At 37.5% G+C, this 19,078-nt stretch overlaps 1 protein-coding gene across 1 annotated transcript in view; it reads right to left on the bottom strand.

The window, feature by feature from the left end:
- Positions 1-19,078, bottom strand: part of Thsd7b (thrombospondin type 1 domain containing 7B) — a 902,908-nt gene that overhangs the window by 246,362 nt on the left and 637,468 nt on the right. Inside the window, 2 exon segments of the mRNA NM_001191669.2 lie at positions 2,002-2,268; positions 7,082-7,276. Of these exon segments, the coding sequence (NP_001178598.1) occupies positions 2,002-2,268; positions 7,082-7,276 (462 nt within the window).

The raw sequence follows: 19,078 nt of genomic DNA, 5'->3' as shown, positions 1-19,078 counted from the left end.
TCCCAGAAGCAATGGGGATGGCTGACCATGCACGGAAGTGTCAGAGACCACTTTTTGAAGTTGCTTTCTCAGGTGTCTTGTCACCATAATGGAAGAGCTAACATAACATTGGAAGACCACTGTCTGTGTGGGGGAAGAATCTTTTCAGCTCACTCTGCGGCCTGTACTTTAAAAGCAGTTCTGTGTAACTATCATCAACATCCTCTCCTACTCTCCCAGCATGCTTGTCCTTGGCTAACGACTATAGATTAGAGGGATGCCTTTTCCCCCTTTTAGTTTTTCTGCAAACTGTGGCTAGAAGCAGTCCTTTATGAAGCATGATTTGCATCCACTACCTTCTCTCTCCCCAGCTTACTGCTGCAGTTAAATGAGATCCATGCTCCTGGTTTGATTTCAAGACACTCCCTTGATGTCAGCCTCACTTCACATAACTCCTCCCTCACCCTGCATTCAAATTACTTTTTGTACTTTTATTTTCTAATGCATACTTTCTCCTTGAGATCTTACTGGGGAAGATGGTCCTTTTAGGTACTGTGTATTCTCTGGGTTCTTGTCTTTCCCATCCCACATTGATGCTACACCAGTGGGGACTTCTTAAAGTCTACCTAAGTACTCTCTAGTTAGCATCCTCAGAGCTAGTCAGAATTTAAATTCCTTTTTGGCATCTTTAAATGTCAATTTCTTACTTTAAAAATTCTTCCTGGGTTCCTCTATAATCTCACACTAGCAATCACAAGTTGTAGAAGAAGCTTGGGCCAAAATCTCTCAAGCCTAGAAGAATTCAGCCTAGTTAGTATTTTGAAGGGGGCGGGGGAGAGGAGGTATACAGCAAAACTGTAATATATAAGCTTTTATATATAAATATATAAAACCACTGCACACGTGAAAGCTGAATAGCACCAACTTTGGCTTCTTAAAAAGGGTCCATTTTTGGTGTTGAATATTTCTAAAAGACAGATCAGGCCATACAATTCTGCAGACTAACCAATGAGCCAGGGGGTGGTAACACTGGTACCAGTTCAAAGAATCTCTGATATTTGGGTTGATTCTAAGCAATGGTATGGGTGTATCTTATCTAAAGATGAGCTAGCACACTGTCTCTAGAAGAACTGTCTGTTGCCTTATTCTTTTATTAGAATGAAATTAATTTGTCACTTCTGGTGTTAATGAAAAAGCTTCCTAGAAACGTGATATTAATGGGTATAAATTTGATCCATCTGCTTAGAGGATTATCCAAGCATGAATTTCTTCTTAACTCCTCAGTTGAATCCATACCTTGTTTGGTCTTGTAAATAAAGGATAGCATAAGAGGAAAACTAAAGATAACATAAAACTAAAACAAAAATTCATGGACTCCATCCTGACCACCAGCCTCAGCCTCACCCTTGCCCACCTCCTGCACTGTGGCTGAATTTAGCCTTCCATTCACTCCTAGCTCAGAATCCTAAGGAACAAAAATCCAATCTTTTCTCCAAATAATATCTAACAAAACTCACCCGGAAGACCCCATTGATTTCTATCTTTTATTCACTTGTATCCATTTATATTCACAGTGAAAATATTGAAAGTCAATTTTTCCCATTGATATTTTATCTGCGACCTCATACAAAACTCAGGAGGTGATTTTCCCCTTGTGTGTATGGTAAAAGCACTAATTTTAAAAACTCCATAAGATCTGCATTCATTTCTCGGGGCTTCAGCTTTCTCAGTGAATAGGAACAACTGATGAACAGGAAACAGGTGACCCATAAGCCAAGGGCAACCGAGGAAAGACCTGGTGAGGAAAAGGGTCAAACATCTGCAATTGGTATAGCTCAAATAATAGTGGTAATACGTATGTGTGCATCTCATATGTTTTGATTTCATGATGACAGTGTGCTGTTCACAAATTAGAATGATAATAATTCATAAGGAATAAATCTACAATGATGTGCAGACCTTGGATAAACCTCCTGAACCCTGTGAAAGGTCGAATCTGCTATTTCTCATCTGTCTCCTTACCAGAGCTGTTGCAGAAGGAGGGGTCAACAGGTCTTCCATTTATATCAGTGCATGCTATTGCTCGAAAGCGTACGCCTTCTCCACATTCTTTGTCGTCTCCTTGTACCCACAGTCCTCCTTGCTGAGGATCCCTTTTGCCTTCTGGCAGAATGCAAGCTGACCAGTTTCCATAAGGATGAGACATGAATGCATCACAGGGGCATGGTTCCAATTCCACCAGAGGGTACAGGGACGCATCCTGGCACCGCTCTTTCTTCCTGCTTTTCCCTGTTACAAGAAGACACATGCTGGTATTTGGATCTGCGTTCTGTTGACCGTCATTCACATGTGTGTGCATACAACCACTTGAACATTAAACTTAAATACAACTTCAATCTTTTTTTTGTCATGGAAATAAACTCCAGGACAATATAAGCAAAGATCTGGGAAACTGTGAAATTAAAATGACTTTGGAAATAAAAACGATTTTGTTTTAAATATGGCACAGAACACTATGTTTACTATGCCAGTTCAATAATTATAAAACTCTTAATACTTTATTTTATATTTTTTTCTTCCACTTCATTCTAACTCAGCCAAACTTAGCTTGGACAAGATGAAGTACATAGAGGAGTAACACTGTCCCTCTATTTAATTGAAAGCAGCAATTTAGCTAACCTTGTCTTTTTCAAGGGAAACGAGTAAAAGCATAAGCAGAAGGCACTTTCCCTTTTCTGCAAATAACTAAAATTAATTCCTCCAAAAGGAAAAATTATATTCTTCATATAACAAACTCAAAATGAAGGCAGAGGTTATCTCAGATGGTGTAGACAAAGTGGAATTACTCTTGCCTCCTGAAATCAGACAACCTATAAATGCAAAAAGTAACAATGTATTGCAGTAAACCTTCTGTTTGAGAAGTTCTTTGAACTTGAGCATCCTGGTGTGACTTTTCCTACTAAGTTTGGTGTAACTTTTAGCTGTTTTGCCAACTTGGAGTAATGTTAACATGTTTCCTCTATATTCCTAAAACTTTCCTCCGTGTAATAATTCACCATTTTTTTCTCTGATTTTGAGTCATTGGCTAGAGTCACGGATAGTTATAAAAATTGTAGTCATCTTTACTGGTCTTTCTATGGCTGTTGTGCAAATAGTTGCCATAAGGTGATTTGTGGGCAGTTTCTTCATTGTCACGTGGCTTTCCATATGCACAGTTATACAAATTCTGCCTGGTGTGTGATTGACTCATAAGCATGCTATTTATGCTTACAAATAATTTGGGAGGATTCCTGTGGAATCACACTCTTGCCTGGTGTGAACCATTCCTACTCCCTGACATTGTTTGGCCTGATGTGAACCATCCCTTCTCCCTAAATTGCTCTACTGTGACCTTTGGCATCTATTGGCCTTTCCGGGTACTGAACTCACTCCTGTCTGCCCCTAGGAACACTCAGAATCAGCTTGAGAGCTTTCTGACTGTGATGTTCATCACCACACAGTCCCATTGCCTCCTATTAGCCTGGCCTAGAGATGTACTCCTCACATGAAACCCGTCTGAGCTTCATCTCCTTCTCTGCATCTTCTTCCCTGTTTTCTGCCCACTTAGTCTTGGATTCCAAGTCTACCCTGGGTCTTGACATCACTTTTCCCAAAGTGATAAAGAAATGAATGCACTAGGAAGCAATTTCTTATCTTTCAAAGTTGATTGTGAGTGACCTCTCAGAGTGCCGATTACAACCTTATTTTTGAGATATTCTCCTTCATTTCCACCGTAATACATCCTTTTGTCCCTTACTTCTGTTCTGGCTTCTACCATCCCTCTGGCCACATTTCAATATTTACTGCTTTATTTGTTTAGTGAACATTCTCCCTCTACTTAGCAGCTAAGTCTCCTCTCCTCACTGGACTACCTTGGATTCTTATTTCTCAGCTCCTATATGTTTACCCTAGTTGAGATCTTAAATTACTAAAGTATTAATTTTATCCAATATTTCTTGCTCAAATCTCTGAGTGACAGGCTAGATAAAAACCTGCACCCAAATTAGCTATTTAATTTACTACAATAAAACCAAACTTGCCCTCTGTACCACACAGTCCCCCTGTGTGTGCCAACAATGCCAAGGGAAAATTACAATGCTAGACTTGAATTATTTCAAGATAGGACTAATGACAGTGTATAAGGTAATGTTTCAGGAGTCCTCAAGTTATTTTTCCCCTTTCACTAGGTATTACTCTATTTGCTCACACTTCTAGGTCTCTAGTTCAATTGTCTCTCCACAATGGGAGAAAAAAGAAGATGAAGAAAGGAGATGAAAAGAAGAAAGACCAAGAAACATGTAGTCTTCATCTATAAAGCAAACAGAAGGTACCAGCAGAACAGTCTGTACAAATAGATGTTGCCTCCATATGGGATTTACCTCTTAATTGCCTGGCCGCCCTGTTTGAAGATGGATTGAAGTAAGTGAGTTAATGCTGAAACAATTCTCCCAATAAGAAACACATTAGTGCTGGGGCTTCACTTTGATTGCATTCTAATCAAAATCAGCCCTGACCTTTAGACTAACGTAGACTTAAAAAGATCAATCTCCAGTGCAAATGCAAGGACATATCCCCTTAATTCAAAGTGTGAGTGATATGGCTATTTTGAACATGTATACTCCCATGATAATAAATTTAATGTATCCACCATTGGTTTAATTACCACACAGTCTAGAATCTGCAAACACCCAATTTAGAAATAAACATGTTACACCTAGATGGTAACTTTAAAATCCTCCTATAAGGAAAGCTAACATTCTCAATGACAAATATACACTGCAGTAGCATATGTTAGGACCTACAGTGCATCTGTGTCACATGGTCTAAATCACATGCTTTCTATTGCCACTCACATTAGAGAATATTCATTAAAATTTCTGTCAAGTATCATGGGAGAAAGTAAAAATAAAAAACATCATAATAATAAGCCTCAAAAAGTCGGGCGGGGGTGGGAAACTTCAGTGCATTACTGTGCATTGGCTTTTCGTTTATCAATATTGTTGTAAACGGCTGTTTGTTCTGTTTGACTAATGTATTTTATGAGACTGATCAATTATGTTGTCATCTAGACAGAAGGAGTGCAAAGATCAATTAGCTACCTAAAATAGTAGCAGCTAATAAAATATACAGCAAACATGAGCAGCCTCTTAGTATAAGTAATCTTTAACTTTGAATCATACAATAATTTATAACAGCCTTCATTTTGCAGTTTTATAGAAAATACATCTGAGAAGTCAAAGTCATTCAATTTTTAACAACTTATAGTACAAATGGTGCTGGCTGTAAAATGAGCCCAAAACAATTGCTCTTATTTAGCAGGTGCTAAATATAATTAACAAACCTCCAAGGCAAGGGATGTTCCTGGCTACCAACTATGGTCTTTCTTACCAAAGGAAGTTTTTTCTTACCTCAGATGTGAAGCATTGCTAGGACAAGGACACTGGTGTGTGCAGGACAGCAAAGTAGCTAGAGATTGGTCTCTAACTTCAGATTTGGTCTGTCATGTGTACTCTGTCCTCTTGGATTGCTTTCTCTATCGATTGTTTTCATCTGGATGATGTAAGCAGTGTTACATATAATCACATATGGACAGTCATTTTGTACTAAGCAATGGGTGCAGCATTCCCCATTTGCAAAGTCTCCTGTGATTATATATTTCACCTCCACTTGCCGTGTAGATTTTGAGGTGCACTGTGTATGCAAATATTCTGCAAAAGCTGTAGTGAACCAATTTGAGAGAGTATAGATACGATCAGGTAAACAGTGCACTAGAATAGTGTGAGTATAGGGGCAGTTCTGATGCTAAGGTCCTGTTCCCCAATTGGTTCTTGATCTGTCAATAAAGAAAGCCAAGGGATAATTGCTGGGTGGAAAAAATAGGTGGGACTTCTGGGTCCCTGGAGGAAAAGCAAACAAATGCAAGGGAGGAGAGAATTCACCATGCTTTGGAGAGAGAAGAACCAAGCAGCAATGTGAGTTCTCAGGAGGAGTGGGTTGGGGGTTTAGGGGTAGGAGTGAGTGGAAGGGGGCATCGTGATTGCTCCTAAGATTGGTGGTCTGGGATGTTTAGCTGGGGAAAAACTTTAGGGCAGGTGGGAGGTGCATAGATAAAAATATTCTTAAGAGCACATTTTTTTTTCTGGTGAGAGATAGTAGCACTGAGCAATTGTGTCCAAAGGCAAGAACTGTGTGTGTGTGTGTGTGTGTGTGTGTGTGTGTGTGTGTGTGTGTGTGTGTGTATCCATGGATGCAAAACAAACTGGGTGGGGTCTGATAGTGCAGCTCATTCCCAAAGCTTAGGTGTGTTAGAGAAATGCTACATGCAACAAGTGAGTCTGAGTCAAGAGACCTTAAACTACTCAACTTTAACAAATAAACATCTGTGCTTAGTCCCTCAATCCTGGTACTAACAACATTATCTCACTGATCATTCTGGTATTTCTCCTTTGGTTTGCCATTCCCTGAGTTCCATTTCTTACATACATAAGTGCATATATATACTTAGGAGTAATTGTGGGGCATTATCTGCACAGTCAGTTTTGCTATTGTAGCAGTTATTTCTCTATTGCCAGCAAAAAGAATGCTCTAATGTTTCAACTAAACTAGAATTTGCTTCAATTTCCATTAACCTTTGCAGAGGTACACAGTACTGACAGACAGTAATAAGACACAAAAGAACCTGCATGAGTAATTTGACTTTTACCGTACAATAATAAAGTCTGAAAGGGTCGAACTGCTTATCAGGTAATGGCAAAAAGACAATAATGTCATTTATTTCACTTTCTTAAAAAATAGCAGTAACTGTTTTAAGCGTGCAGAATGTCTGCTAAGATAACACACTGCCAACTTTGCCATGGGATAGGCAAATAAATTATAAAGTTATGTCGAAAACTTCATTGACATAAATGGTCCTATCTCTCATTCAGTTCACAATTATTAACCAGGTACATATTATTTATCAGGCATTGCCTGATCACACTTCTTTCCGTTAGAACGTATACTCTGCATAAGGTATTCAGAGAACTGTGGCTTGGCTGAAGCTTCAAGGGCAGGCACCCCCTACCTGTGAGCTGCCGCCTCCTGATCTGGGTTGCCTCACAGTTCTTGGAGCAGGGAGTGAACTTAGACCAAGGGGTGAAGGTGCAGTCTTCCCGGCAGGCAATGGTGCATTCCTGCACGAGGGGTGGCATGCCATTCATCTGCCTGAGGCATTCTGTCATTTCTGCAGACTGGTTATCATCAGAGATGCATGAGACGTCTAGGAAAGAGCACACGTTCTTTGGTTATCATGTTGATTAAATCAGCGAGGTACTTTTTTCTTTGACAAAGTAGTTGAAGTCCCCAGTTTTGAAAATATGCGATCGCATATGGTGTTCAACATAGCTAACCTTACTGCTCCCTGGAAATGAAATTTTTATTGTTGACATTGAAGGTATTTGAGGATTTAATTGGTTTCATTATTAATACAAGTCTTGCGTTGACAGGAACCAAAATATCTTCCAGTAATTTATTATACTTCCTCCTTAGGAGCATTTGATCCCTAGAGATGAAAGTAGGAAAGCACTTCTGTAAAACACACTGCAATGAAGGCAAAAAGGACAAACCCACTGTTAAGAAATCATGTGGGCCATTGTTAGGTTGGGTTTCTTTTGGTTGGATGATGAGATGATTATTATGATATGGAAATATTTATATCACCATCAGTACTTTAAAAGGAATTTTGCTAACTCTAAGCTTTTTAAATAATTTTCTCAGAATAGTTGAAATCTAGGCAGATGGTTCCCACTATAAACATCCTATCCATACCTTTTTTTTTTTTTTTTTTTGTAGAGCATGCCTAGCTATAGCATCACTAACAATTGTGAGGTAAAATAAAATGTTTTTGAAATTTTATTTGATTCTTTGGATTAATGCCATTTAAAATCCTTGATTTAGAATACTTGACACTTTGACTTACTTGATAATTATGAATTCTGCAGGACGCATCTGATATATAGCTGCTCTGTAGAACATGTATCTCAGTCTTGGAACTGTTGACATTTTACACTGGGAAAAACTTTGGCCAGGTGCCTGAGTGAGGGCTGTGCATAGTAAACTATAGAGCAGCCTCCCTGGCTTCTCTACACTTTGCATGCTACTAACACACAACCCTCCACACTGAAAGTGTCTCCACACAGACTATTTTGGAATGACTGCTTTTCATAGTGCCCTACTAGTATGTGTCCCTGTGTGAGCATCTCTAGCAATATATCTGGGAACATTTATTTCTCTAAGTGTTTTATATGATTCTGTCCTACTCTTTACTACTACATACATTTGTCATGTTGCTATTAGATGTGCTATCTGCTTAGTTAATAATTATATTTTTAAAACCTTTCATAAGGTAATGATTTCATTTTCTTTGTGTACCTAGAGGGATTGCCTAGAGGACAGTGTTGCTACAGAGGAACTTTCATGTGGTATTTAATAAGGAGTGAATTTGTATACAGTCCCAACCAAAGTTCTAGCCCTGTAAATGTTTATTATCTTTTGAATTTGTGTATTATACTTCTTAGCAATCTTTATAAAAATGTATCTCCATGTATTTGTTGAATAGAGTCTTAAATTTCATAAGAACATGTTCATGTAAGTATATAATGTAATTTGACAATGATCTACATACTTACCTCCCCTCTTTTCCTTCCCACTTTTAGTTAGTGCCTTTATTCCCCTATACAAATTTACTTTTATTTTTATGTCATACTTATGAATTATATGATTTTATATACTTATATAAAATATAGGATCTACCAATAGTAAAAAACAAATGTAATATTTGTCCTTTTGAATTTGATGTAACTTGGTTAAATGGATAACCTGAAGTTGCATCAATTTTCTTCTACACTGAATAATTTTCTTCTTTATGACTGAATAAAATTATTTTGTGTATATACCATAGTATCTTTAATATTTAAATTCATATTTCTTAAGAATTTCATGCATGAGTGTCATGTTTATGTTACTTTCATCTTCCTTTCTAGTTCTTTTCCAACTCATCCAATGTCTTACCTCTTTCCCTCTCAAATTCATGACTTTTTCCTCTTTATTATTACTGCTGCATACTACACACAGGTGCACACACACACACAGAGACACACACAGGCACACACAGACAGACAGACAGACACACACACACACACACACACACACACACACACACACACAGAGTACTGAATCCATAGGTTTCTCATAGATACTTGTGTTTGGGCTGACCACTTGGGATTGTATAACTTGTTAGGGATATTTTCCCTGAAAAAAACTAATTGCCCCCTCTCTCAGTAGTAATTTTCTGTAACTTTTCATCTAGGATTGGGAACTTGTGAAAATTCCCTTTCTAAATGGGCGTGTCAATTGGTACATTTTAGGTTTTGCTTAGGCAGCCATATTTTGAGATTCCAAAGGTTTGCCTTTCCAGCATCAGGTATCCTGGTCTCTGCCTCTTGAAATCTCTTGGCCCTTACTTTATTTTATTTTGAGTCATAATTTGTTATGGTTGCTTTGTAGATGTATGTGGTGGTTTGAACGAGAATGGCCCCCATAGGCTCATATATTTGCAAGCTTAGTTCCATTTGATAAACTGTTTGAGAAGGAGTGGGATGTGTGGTGTTAGTGAAAACGTGTTATAGGAGTAGGAGCTTGAGGTTTCAACAACCCATAAGAGTCCCAGTCTCTCTCTCCCTCTCCCTCTCCCTCTCCCTCTCCCTCTCCCTCTCCCTCTCCCTCTCCCTCTCCTTCCCCCTTCCCCCCTCTCTTGTCTGTGGATTAGGATGTAAAGCTCCCAGCTACAGCTGCAGTAGCATGCCCGGCTGCTTCCTGCCATGATGATAATAGATTAACTCCCTAAAACTATAAGCAAGCCCCCAATTAAGTGTGCTCCTTTATAAGAGTTGTCTTGATGATAGTGTCTCTTCACAGCAATAGAACAAGAACTGATGTGGTCTATCAACTTGGACCAGGAATCCTATTCTCAATTATCCTCTATATTTTTAGCAGTTGTGGTTTTGTATAATAACCTCCATCTGTTGGAAAAAGAAATTTCTTTGATGAGTGGTGAGAGTTATATTTATGAGAATATACCACATTTTATTTATTTAATTCTCTGTTGGTAGCTACCTAAGTTGGCTCATAACATAGCAATTGTGAACACGGTTTCAATAAACATTTTTATTCAATGACCTCTGTTACTTACAGTCATTCCAGTAAATACTCAAGAGTAGTATAGCTGGCTCATACAGGAATCTATTTTTTGTTTTCTGAGGCTCCCTCTTACTGATTTCCAAAAGATCAGAGCTAGTCTATATTCCCACCATCAACGTCTAAACATTTACTGTTTCCTCAGATTTTTGCCAACATTTGTTTTTGTTTTCCTTTTTAAATTTTTACTTAAAAATATTCTTCATAGTATATATTTTGATAACATCTTCCCGCAACTTCTCTTGGATTCCCTCTTTCTTCCTACCCACTATACTTCATATTCCCTCTCTCCCATACCCCCTGAGTCTTTCAGAAAAACATGAAAATCCAAAAGGTAAAAAACAAAAATCAAAACGATAAACTGAAAAAAATCAATGTGGATAAAATAACAAACCAAAACCAAAATAATCAAAAAGTCCACAAAACAACCAGACCAAAAATATGATGTGCATTTCATGTTGGCCATCTACTCCTGAGCATGGGGCCTGCCCTATAGTGTTGCTAATTACCACAGACATGTCACTGAAGAAAGCTGGTATCCTTTTCCTATTTGTTCTGATTGAAAAATGGTCCTTCATTAGGGCTGGGAGGTTGTGTCCAATTCCCATTCTCACTGCTGGGATTGCATTTGGATTGAACCTTGTACATAGTGTACAGTCTGTTTTTAAATATGTGTATTAGTACTCTTGGGTCTTCTAATAATTGTGCCTCCTCTTCAGCATTGTCTCCCAAGCCATGAGAGCCTTGAGGGAGGAGGTTTGCTAAAAACATCCCATTTAAGGCTGAGTCCCCCAAGTCTTTCACTCCCTGAAACCTGTCTAGTTGTAGGTCCCTTTGTTCATTGTCATTTACTGCAAAACAAAACAAAACAAAACAAAACAAAACAAAACACCACACTTCTCTAACGAGGGATGAGCAATGCAAAGCTCTATGTGTATAACAATCTGTCATCAGGGATCACTTTAATTGGTATTTTCTTTTAGCAGAATATTATGAGTTTTTCCCCTTGACTATGATGTGTCTAGCTTCTTGGCTACTTTAACAGTGTCATATATGGGTTTTATCTCATGAAATGGGACTTAAATCCAATAGTGAAGTAGTTGGTTACTCCCACGATATTTGTGCCACTTTTGCACAAGATTGTCTTGCAGACTATTATAGGTCACAGGGTTTGTAGCTGGGTAATATTTAAGCTTAACTTTCTCTTCCAGTGGCATAAAGAACACCTTCTCTAACCATGAGTACAAGTCAGTAGGAGTGAAGTTTTTAGATGGGCAACAGCTCAATTTCTTCATGTTTACTGACATAAGTAAACTTTGTCCTCAATAGGGCCTACAACCAGGTTACAGAGAGTAACAAACAGCCATGAAAATAGTTTGTGGTGTTTGGCTGGGTGGGAGTCCTATGAGACCCTTTTAGTCAAGGACAGAAGAAGATGTAACCCATTCCTGGCATTGCAAACCTTTATAGCACTAAGTTCTGTTTCCCTTCCTTGCAAAATAACTTCTTCCTCTCTGGTCCCTTGAAAGTTCACAAAGCAAGTCTAAACAGATAGAAAGAAAGAAATAACATTCCAAACTCTATCTAATCACTATGGATTTAAAAGGCTGTATATCAACAAAATCTATAGAGGCAGAAAGTACACAATATCGAGGAAGTTGAACAATTTAGTACTGAATGAAGGTTGAGTCAACACAGACAGCAAAAGGAAAATTAAAATGTTTTAGAATTGAATGAGACTGTAAACAAAACATAGTCAAACCCAAGGGAGACACAGTGAAGAAAGCAGTTCAAAGAGGCAAGGTCATAGCACATAGACATCTCCAGATGTCTACATAAACATCTGGAGAAACAACATGTAAATAACTTAATGACACATTTGATATCTCTAGAGAAACAGGAATAATACCTCAAAAGAGTAGGTAGCAAGGAATGATCAATCTCAGGGCTGAAATCAATGAAAACAAACAAACAAACAAACAAAAGCCTCAAAAGAATTGATGAAATAAAGAGTTGGCGCTTTGAGAAAAATCAATAAAAGTTGTAAACCTTTAACCAAATTAAGCAAAATACATGGATTAAAATAAAGATGTAAGGGGAAAAATATAACAGACAACAAGAAAATTGAGAGTGTTCTAAGGAGATACTTTAAAAATGTATATTCCACTAAATTGAAAACCTGAAAGAATTTCTTAGTATACATAATGCCACAAAGTTAAGTCAAGATGAAATAAATGATTTAAACAGACTCATAATCCCAAGTAAAATAAAAGTAGTAATTTAAAATCTCCCAATCAAACAAACAGTTCAGAAACCAGACAGATCCAGTATAGGATTCTACCAAGTCTTCAAAGAATGAATACTAATACTCCTGAAATGATTCAGCAAAAGCAGAAGGAACATTGCCTCACTTTTTTTATGAGGTCACAATTACCCTGAAACCTAATTCACATAAAAAACCACCAAAGAAAAAGAATTATAGACCAATTTTTCTTGTGAGCACGGATGAAAATGTCTCAACAAAATACTTGTAAACCTAACACAAGAACACATCAAAAGTATTGCCCACACTGAACAGTTAACTTCATTCAAGAGGTTCAGAGATGGTTCAACATATATAAAACCAAAAATGTAGTCCACCAAACAGGCAGATTAAAAATCAAAAACCATATGATCACTTCATTAGATGGAGGAAAAGGTGGGTTTTTTTTGACAAAATACATTATCTCTTCATGATAAAAGCCCTGGAAAAACCAGGGATTTAGGGTTCCTAGCTCACTTCATTAGGAGCAGTTTACAGCAAGCCCAGAGCCAACATCACCCAAACAGAGAAACCCAAAGCATTTCCACAGAAATAAAAAACAAGAGAAGAATCTCCACATCTCTATAACTATTTAATAAAAATATTTAATATAGTACTTGGAAGCTTAGCTGGAGAAAGAAAAACTGTGGGAGATGTGCTGAATTTAAATAAGAAATGAAGAAGTTAATATATCCTTGTTTGCAGATGATATGATTTTATACATAGGAGACCCTAAAGACTCTACCAGGAAACTTCTATAGCTGATAAACACCTTCAGCATACTGGAAAGATACAAAATTAAGACATAAAGTATCAGTGGCCTTTCTATATACAAATGAAAACCAGGCTGTGAAAATAATTAAGGAAATAATCTTTCATGATAACCTAAAAAACGTGATATAACTCTAACCAACCAAGTTAAAGGCATGTACAATAAAAAATTGAAATATTGAAGAAAGAAACTGCAGAGGATATCAGAAGATGGAAAGGTCTCCCCTGCCTGTGAATCAGAATGATTAATATTGTGAAAATGGCCATCCAATGAAAAGCAACTGGCAGATTCAATGTAATTTCCATGAAAACTCCTACACAATTATTCACAGAAGTTGAAAAAGTAATCTTCAATGACATATGGAAACACAACACACAAATTCTCTTTCTTTGTGTCACACACGCATACACACACACACACACACACACACACACACACACACACACACACACACACACACTGGATAGGTTTTTAAAATCCTGAATAATTTAATGACTGTTGAAAGAGTCATCATCCAGGTTTCAAGTTATATTACATAGAAATGTAGTCAGAAATGGCTGGGTATTGTCATAAAATGGCCACATTGACAGAGGGAATAGGATTAAAGCATACTTGTTCCACCCATGGAATCCTTACAATAGAAAAAGAGGCCAAAATTACACACTGGAGAAAAAAACAGCACCTTCAACAAACAGTGCTCATCAAACCAGACAGGTGGATGCCATTTTTCTTTCTTTTTATTTTTTATTGGATATTCTTTATTTACATTTCAAATGTTATCCCCTTTCCAAGTTTCCCATCCACAAACTCCCTATCCTATACCCCCTCCCCTTTTTTCTAATGAGGTTGTTCCCCCACCCATCCACCTACCCCTTCCCACCTCCCCACCCTGACATTCTCTTACACTGGGGGTCCAGCCTTGGCAGGACCAAGGGCTTCTCCTCCCATTGGTGCCCAACAAGGCCATCCTCTGCTACATATGCAGCTGGAGCCATGGGTCTGTCCATGCATACTCTTTGGATGGTGGTTTAGTCCCTGGGAGCTCTGGTTTGTTGATTTATTGTTCTTATGGGGTTGCAAACCCCTTCAGGATGTTGTTTTTCTTATGAGAGCCCTCCTGAATGGGATAGAATGGAATCTCTTTTCTCTGATCATGTTGACATTTTTTTTTGTATGTTTCTTGGCCAGTTGTATTTTTATCTTCTAAGAATTGTTTATTTCTTTTGTCTTTTAATTGTTTTTATATTTATATTTTATTCCATTTTAAGTGTTTTGTCTACATGTTTACATATATGTGTCCTATGACTGACTCCCACAGAGTTCACAAGAGGACATTAGATCCTCTGTAACTGGAGTTATGGATGGTTGTGAACCACCATGTGTGTTCTGAGAACTAAACCAGAGTCTTTAGCAAGAGCATCAGGAAGTGGTCTTAACCACCAAGTTATCTCCTCAGACCCCCTTAATTAGGTTACTTGATTCCTGTTATTCAGTTTTTTAAATTCTTTATATATTCTATGTATTAATTTTCCATTTGACATGTTAAAAAGCTTTCTGGCATGTTTCATGCAGTCTTTTGCTTCATTATTTCCCTTTCTGTGCAGGAACCTTTCAACTTCTCATGACTCACATGATCAGGTATAGCCATTATTTCATAAATGACTACAGTTCCTCTGTAGAGGCTGTTGCCTATTCTTGTCTCTTGAGATGACTTCATCCATGTTTTAACAGTTTTGGAATTTCAGGTCTTATGCTAAGGTCTTTGACCCAGCAGGAGTTGAAGTTTATACAAGGTTAGGGGACAGATTTCATTTTATATTTTTCTTCATGTGGATTCTAGTTTCCTCATAAAAGTCATTGTTCTTTTCTTTGGCACTTTAATTTTTCACTGTAAAAGTCTTTCATCTCCCTAAGTGAAGTACATTTTAGGGTATTTTGTTAGATTTTTCTGAGGCTATGGTGATGTAGATTGTTTTCCTGTTCCTTGTCCTAGACATGATTCTCATTGGCCTATAGAAAGGCTACTGATATTTATTGTTGACTTTTTTACTTCTCAGTTTTCTCTAAGTGTTTTTCAGCTCCATGAGTTTGCAGGTAGAGTCTTCAGGGTCTCTCCTATATAGCATCATATCCTTTGAAATAAAAATAATTTGACATTTTTCTTTCCTATTTGCATTCCTTTTATTTCCCTCTTGTACGTTATTGCTCTAGCTAAGAATTCAGGTATTGTGCTCCCTCGACTTACGGGAAGAGGAAACCACAACTTCAAAAAAATAAAATGCCTTCATCAGATTGACTGTAGGTAACCCTATGGTACTTATTCTCGATTAATAGTTGGTGTGGGAGGGCCCAGCCCACTGTGGGTAGTGTCACCCTTGGGCAGGTGTTCTGAGTTATCAATGGAAACAGGCTGGGCAAGCCCTGAGGAGCAAGGCAGTAAGCAATGTCTCTTCTTCAGTCCTTGCCTCCAGTCTCCTGTCTTGAGCTCCCGCATAGACGGAATGTGACTTAAGAGAGTTGTAAACTTAAACCCTTTCCTTCCTCAACCCTATCTCAAAGAACTCAAGAACTAACTATACAATAAAATGGAGGAGTAGACATCCTTCTGTCCTGATTTTAGTGGAAACTGCTCCCAGTATTTTCCCATTTACCATGGTGTTGGCTTTAGGCTTCTCATAGGGAGCCTGATCCATGCTGAGGTAAATCCCTTCAACTTCTCTAAATATTAAAGTACAAAATACCCCAGGGTATTTGTTGGCAAGTGGTGCTAGATTGTTTTTTCAGATGCTTTTTTCTTGTATATATTGAGATGATCATATGATTTCTGTCCTTAACTCTACATATATATATATATATATATATATATATATATATATATATATATACCAATCTTGCATCCCTAGGAAGAAATCAACTTCGTCATAATTAATGATATTTTTGATATGCTCTTGAATTCATTTTTCCAGCATTTTATTTAGCCATTTTTGCATCTATCTTCATTGTGGGAAATGTTCTATAACTTTCCTTTGAGTTGTGTCCTCTGATTTTGGAATTGGAGCAATACCAGTTTCATGAAAACAGCTTGGTAGCACTCTTTCTTTTTCTAATTATGGATTAGGTTGAGGTGCACTGGTGTTTCTGTTCTTTGAAAATCTGGTGGGAATCACAATGAGTCCATCTGGGCTTGGACTGTTTTTCAGCAGGGAACCTTTTTCCCCCCTTGGATTACTGCTCCAATCTTCTTGAATGTTAGAGATTTATCTGTTAAGCTGTTCACACCATCTAGGTTTAATTTGTTATGTGCTATACATCTAGAATTTTACCAATTAATTTTAGTTTTTGGTTTATTGGAATATGTTTAAATTATTTTTTACCATAATGTAAAAAAAGACACAACTGGAGCACGTCCGTTAGAACTCAATAGTAAATGCCATGTGGCAAAGTACAATGAGGCTGAAATACAGGGTCAAATCAAATAAAAGCATTGCGAACATCTGTAAGCATCTGGATGCAGGGAGAGTATACATGCTGCTCTATTTCAGTTGCCTATTCTTATTGTATTCTAAATTCTTTTTTTTTTATTCAGAGCACAAGAAAGAAAAAGTTTATGTGAATACCACAAATCCTTTTTACAGCTGGTGCAAGCCAAAGGCATTTAGTGTTTTAAGGCCAAGAAACAAGCTCACATGACCGTGGAAACACACAATACTTCTTGTTTGTACATCTGTTCTGTAGCAGGTGGAACAATTCATTCATTTCAATTACTTTTTTGTTTTTCTCTTTTTTTATCAATATCTTTGTTTAAAAAAAAAGCTATTACACACCAAGCCAACATCACCTGCATCTTCTTTGTTGGGGACATCACAGCCATTAATGACAAATATAGCAAAATTACATTATGTAACATAGGGAACAAGCAAATGGTATTTGAATTGCACATTTAAATAACCAATTTTTAGTCAATTTAGAAAACCTTGTCCTGCCAACTTAATTTTTTTCCAAGATGACAACACACTGAATAACAATACAGGAAATTTAAATAATTATAAAAAGCATCACCATCTGAAATATAATCCCCTGAAATATATCAATGGGAATTTTTCTTGACAAGAAAATACTTTATTCTACAATTTCTTATGAATAAGTTTAGAATTTGGAAGCTCTGATGGAAAAAAATCTTATTTATACTTTGATATTTTACAAACTACCTGAATTGGAACACATTAACGTTTTGAGGTTGGTACTAAGCTAGTAGTAAAGGAAGAAATAAGGAAGTAAAAAAAGCAAGAGACCATGCCTGGACTGGAGGGATCATAGGTATTAAAAGATAACTAATGCTACTGTTTGGTTGAACTGATGAGCATTTGACTTTCTTCAAAACACTTATGTTTACACGCACAGATATGTGCAGCTCCCACTCCTCATCCCAAAAGTAGCTCCTTCTCCTCCTTTTTTTTTCAGAAGAATGGAATTAATGGCAGAGAACCATAAATGGCCACAGCACAGAGAGTAAGATGTGAAGTACCCATCTCCAGAGAGGACATCCATAATATAACCTCTCCACCCAAGGCTGGAAAGATTCTAAGATACAGAGGACTAGGAAGACTGCTGCGGAAGAGTGTCCTCATAGAGGTTATACTTCTAGCCTCCTAAGAAAATTGTTTCCAGCGGAACTCCAGACCAGTCAACATTGTAGCATGGATGGGGAAAGACACATAGAGTTCCGCCCCTAGTTAACAAGCCACTGAGAGAGGTAGAGTAAGTTTTTCTCAATGACAAACCCGTAATAAGCCCACGCCCAAGAGGTCAGCCCCACACCCAAGTATATAGTGGAAATACTCACTGGACTCATTGGGGTGGTGTGTGTGTGTGTGTGTGTGTGTGTGTGTGTGTGTGTGTGTGTGTACACGCACAAATGTATACATATATGTGTATATGGATGTGTATATGCATATACATACATGATGATCAAAGAGGAGGACATAAATTTGAAAGGGTGATATTGGGGGAACAAGAGGAGATGTGAAGAGGAGGAGTAGGTGGGTAAGATGAAAATCATTATATTCATGTGCATAATTCTCAAATAATAATAATATGAAGAAGAAAGTAAGAGAGATAATCTATGGCATCTGATTGAATTCTCAGTGTAGCCAAATGGCAAAGGTACAGCTATCAACTTCAAACATGGAAGACATGGGGCTGTTATTCTACTGTTCTCACTTTAGTCTTCTCACATTTCAAATATGTATAAGAACTTCCATTAAAAGAGAATGGTGAAAATTCTAAGTGATATTGTATGTTCACTCCAGTCTCAGTATAGTCTATCAGTCTTATATACTTTAGTGTCTTAAAATACAGGCAAACAAATTCATACATGAGTACACACACACACACATACACACACACATATGTACACACACATGCATGCACACACACAGTCCCCATGCTTTGTTTGTCACCTGGTCATCCTTATTATCTGCAGGGTAAAGCAGGTTAAACAGCTTGTTTCTTGCCACTGATTCATAGGCTTCCATTATAGACAGTCATCATTAATCAGCCAATAGATCACATAAGGCCTGACCTCATGTAGAACATTAGCAGGGCTGTGATGAGTAGATTAGAGGTATATCACTCCTATATAAGACAGCATGGCAGTGTAATCCATTAAAGATATACAAGGTCTCTAGGGGTCACAGAATGTATAGTTGAAGCATGACTCTTGTTAAAACCCAAATCCCCTGAGGTCCATAGTT

Source organism: Rattus norvegicus, chromosome 13 (assembly GCF_021556685.1).
Source record: "Rattus norvegicus strain SHRSP/BbbUtx chromosome 13, alternate assembly SHRSP_T2T, whole genome shotgun sequence".
NCBI classification, from domain to species: Eukaryota; Metazoa; Chordata; class Mammalia; order Rodentia; family Muridae; genus Rattus; species Rattus norvegicus.
The sequence above is the reverse complement of the archived record's forward strand: the minus strand, read 5'-3'. Positions and strand labels throughout refer to the sequence as shown.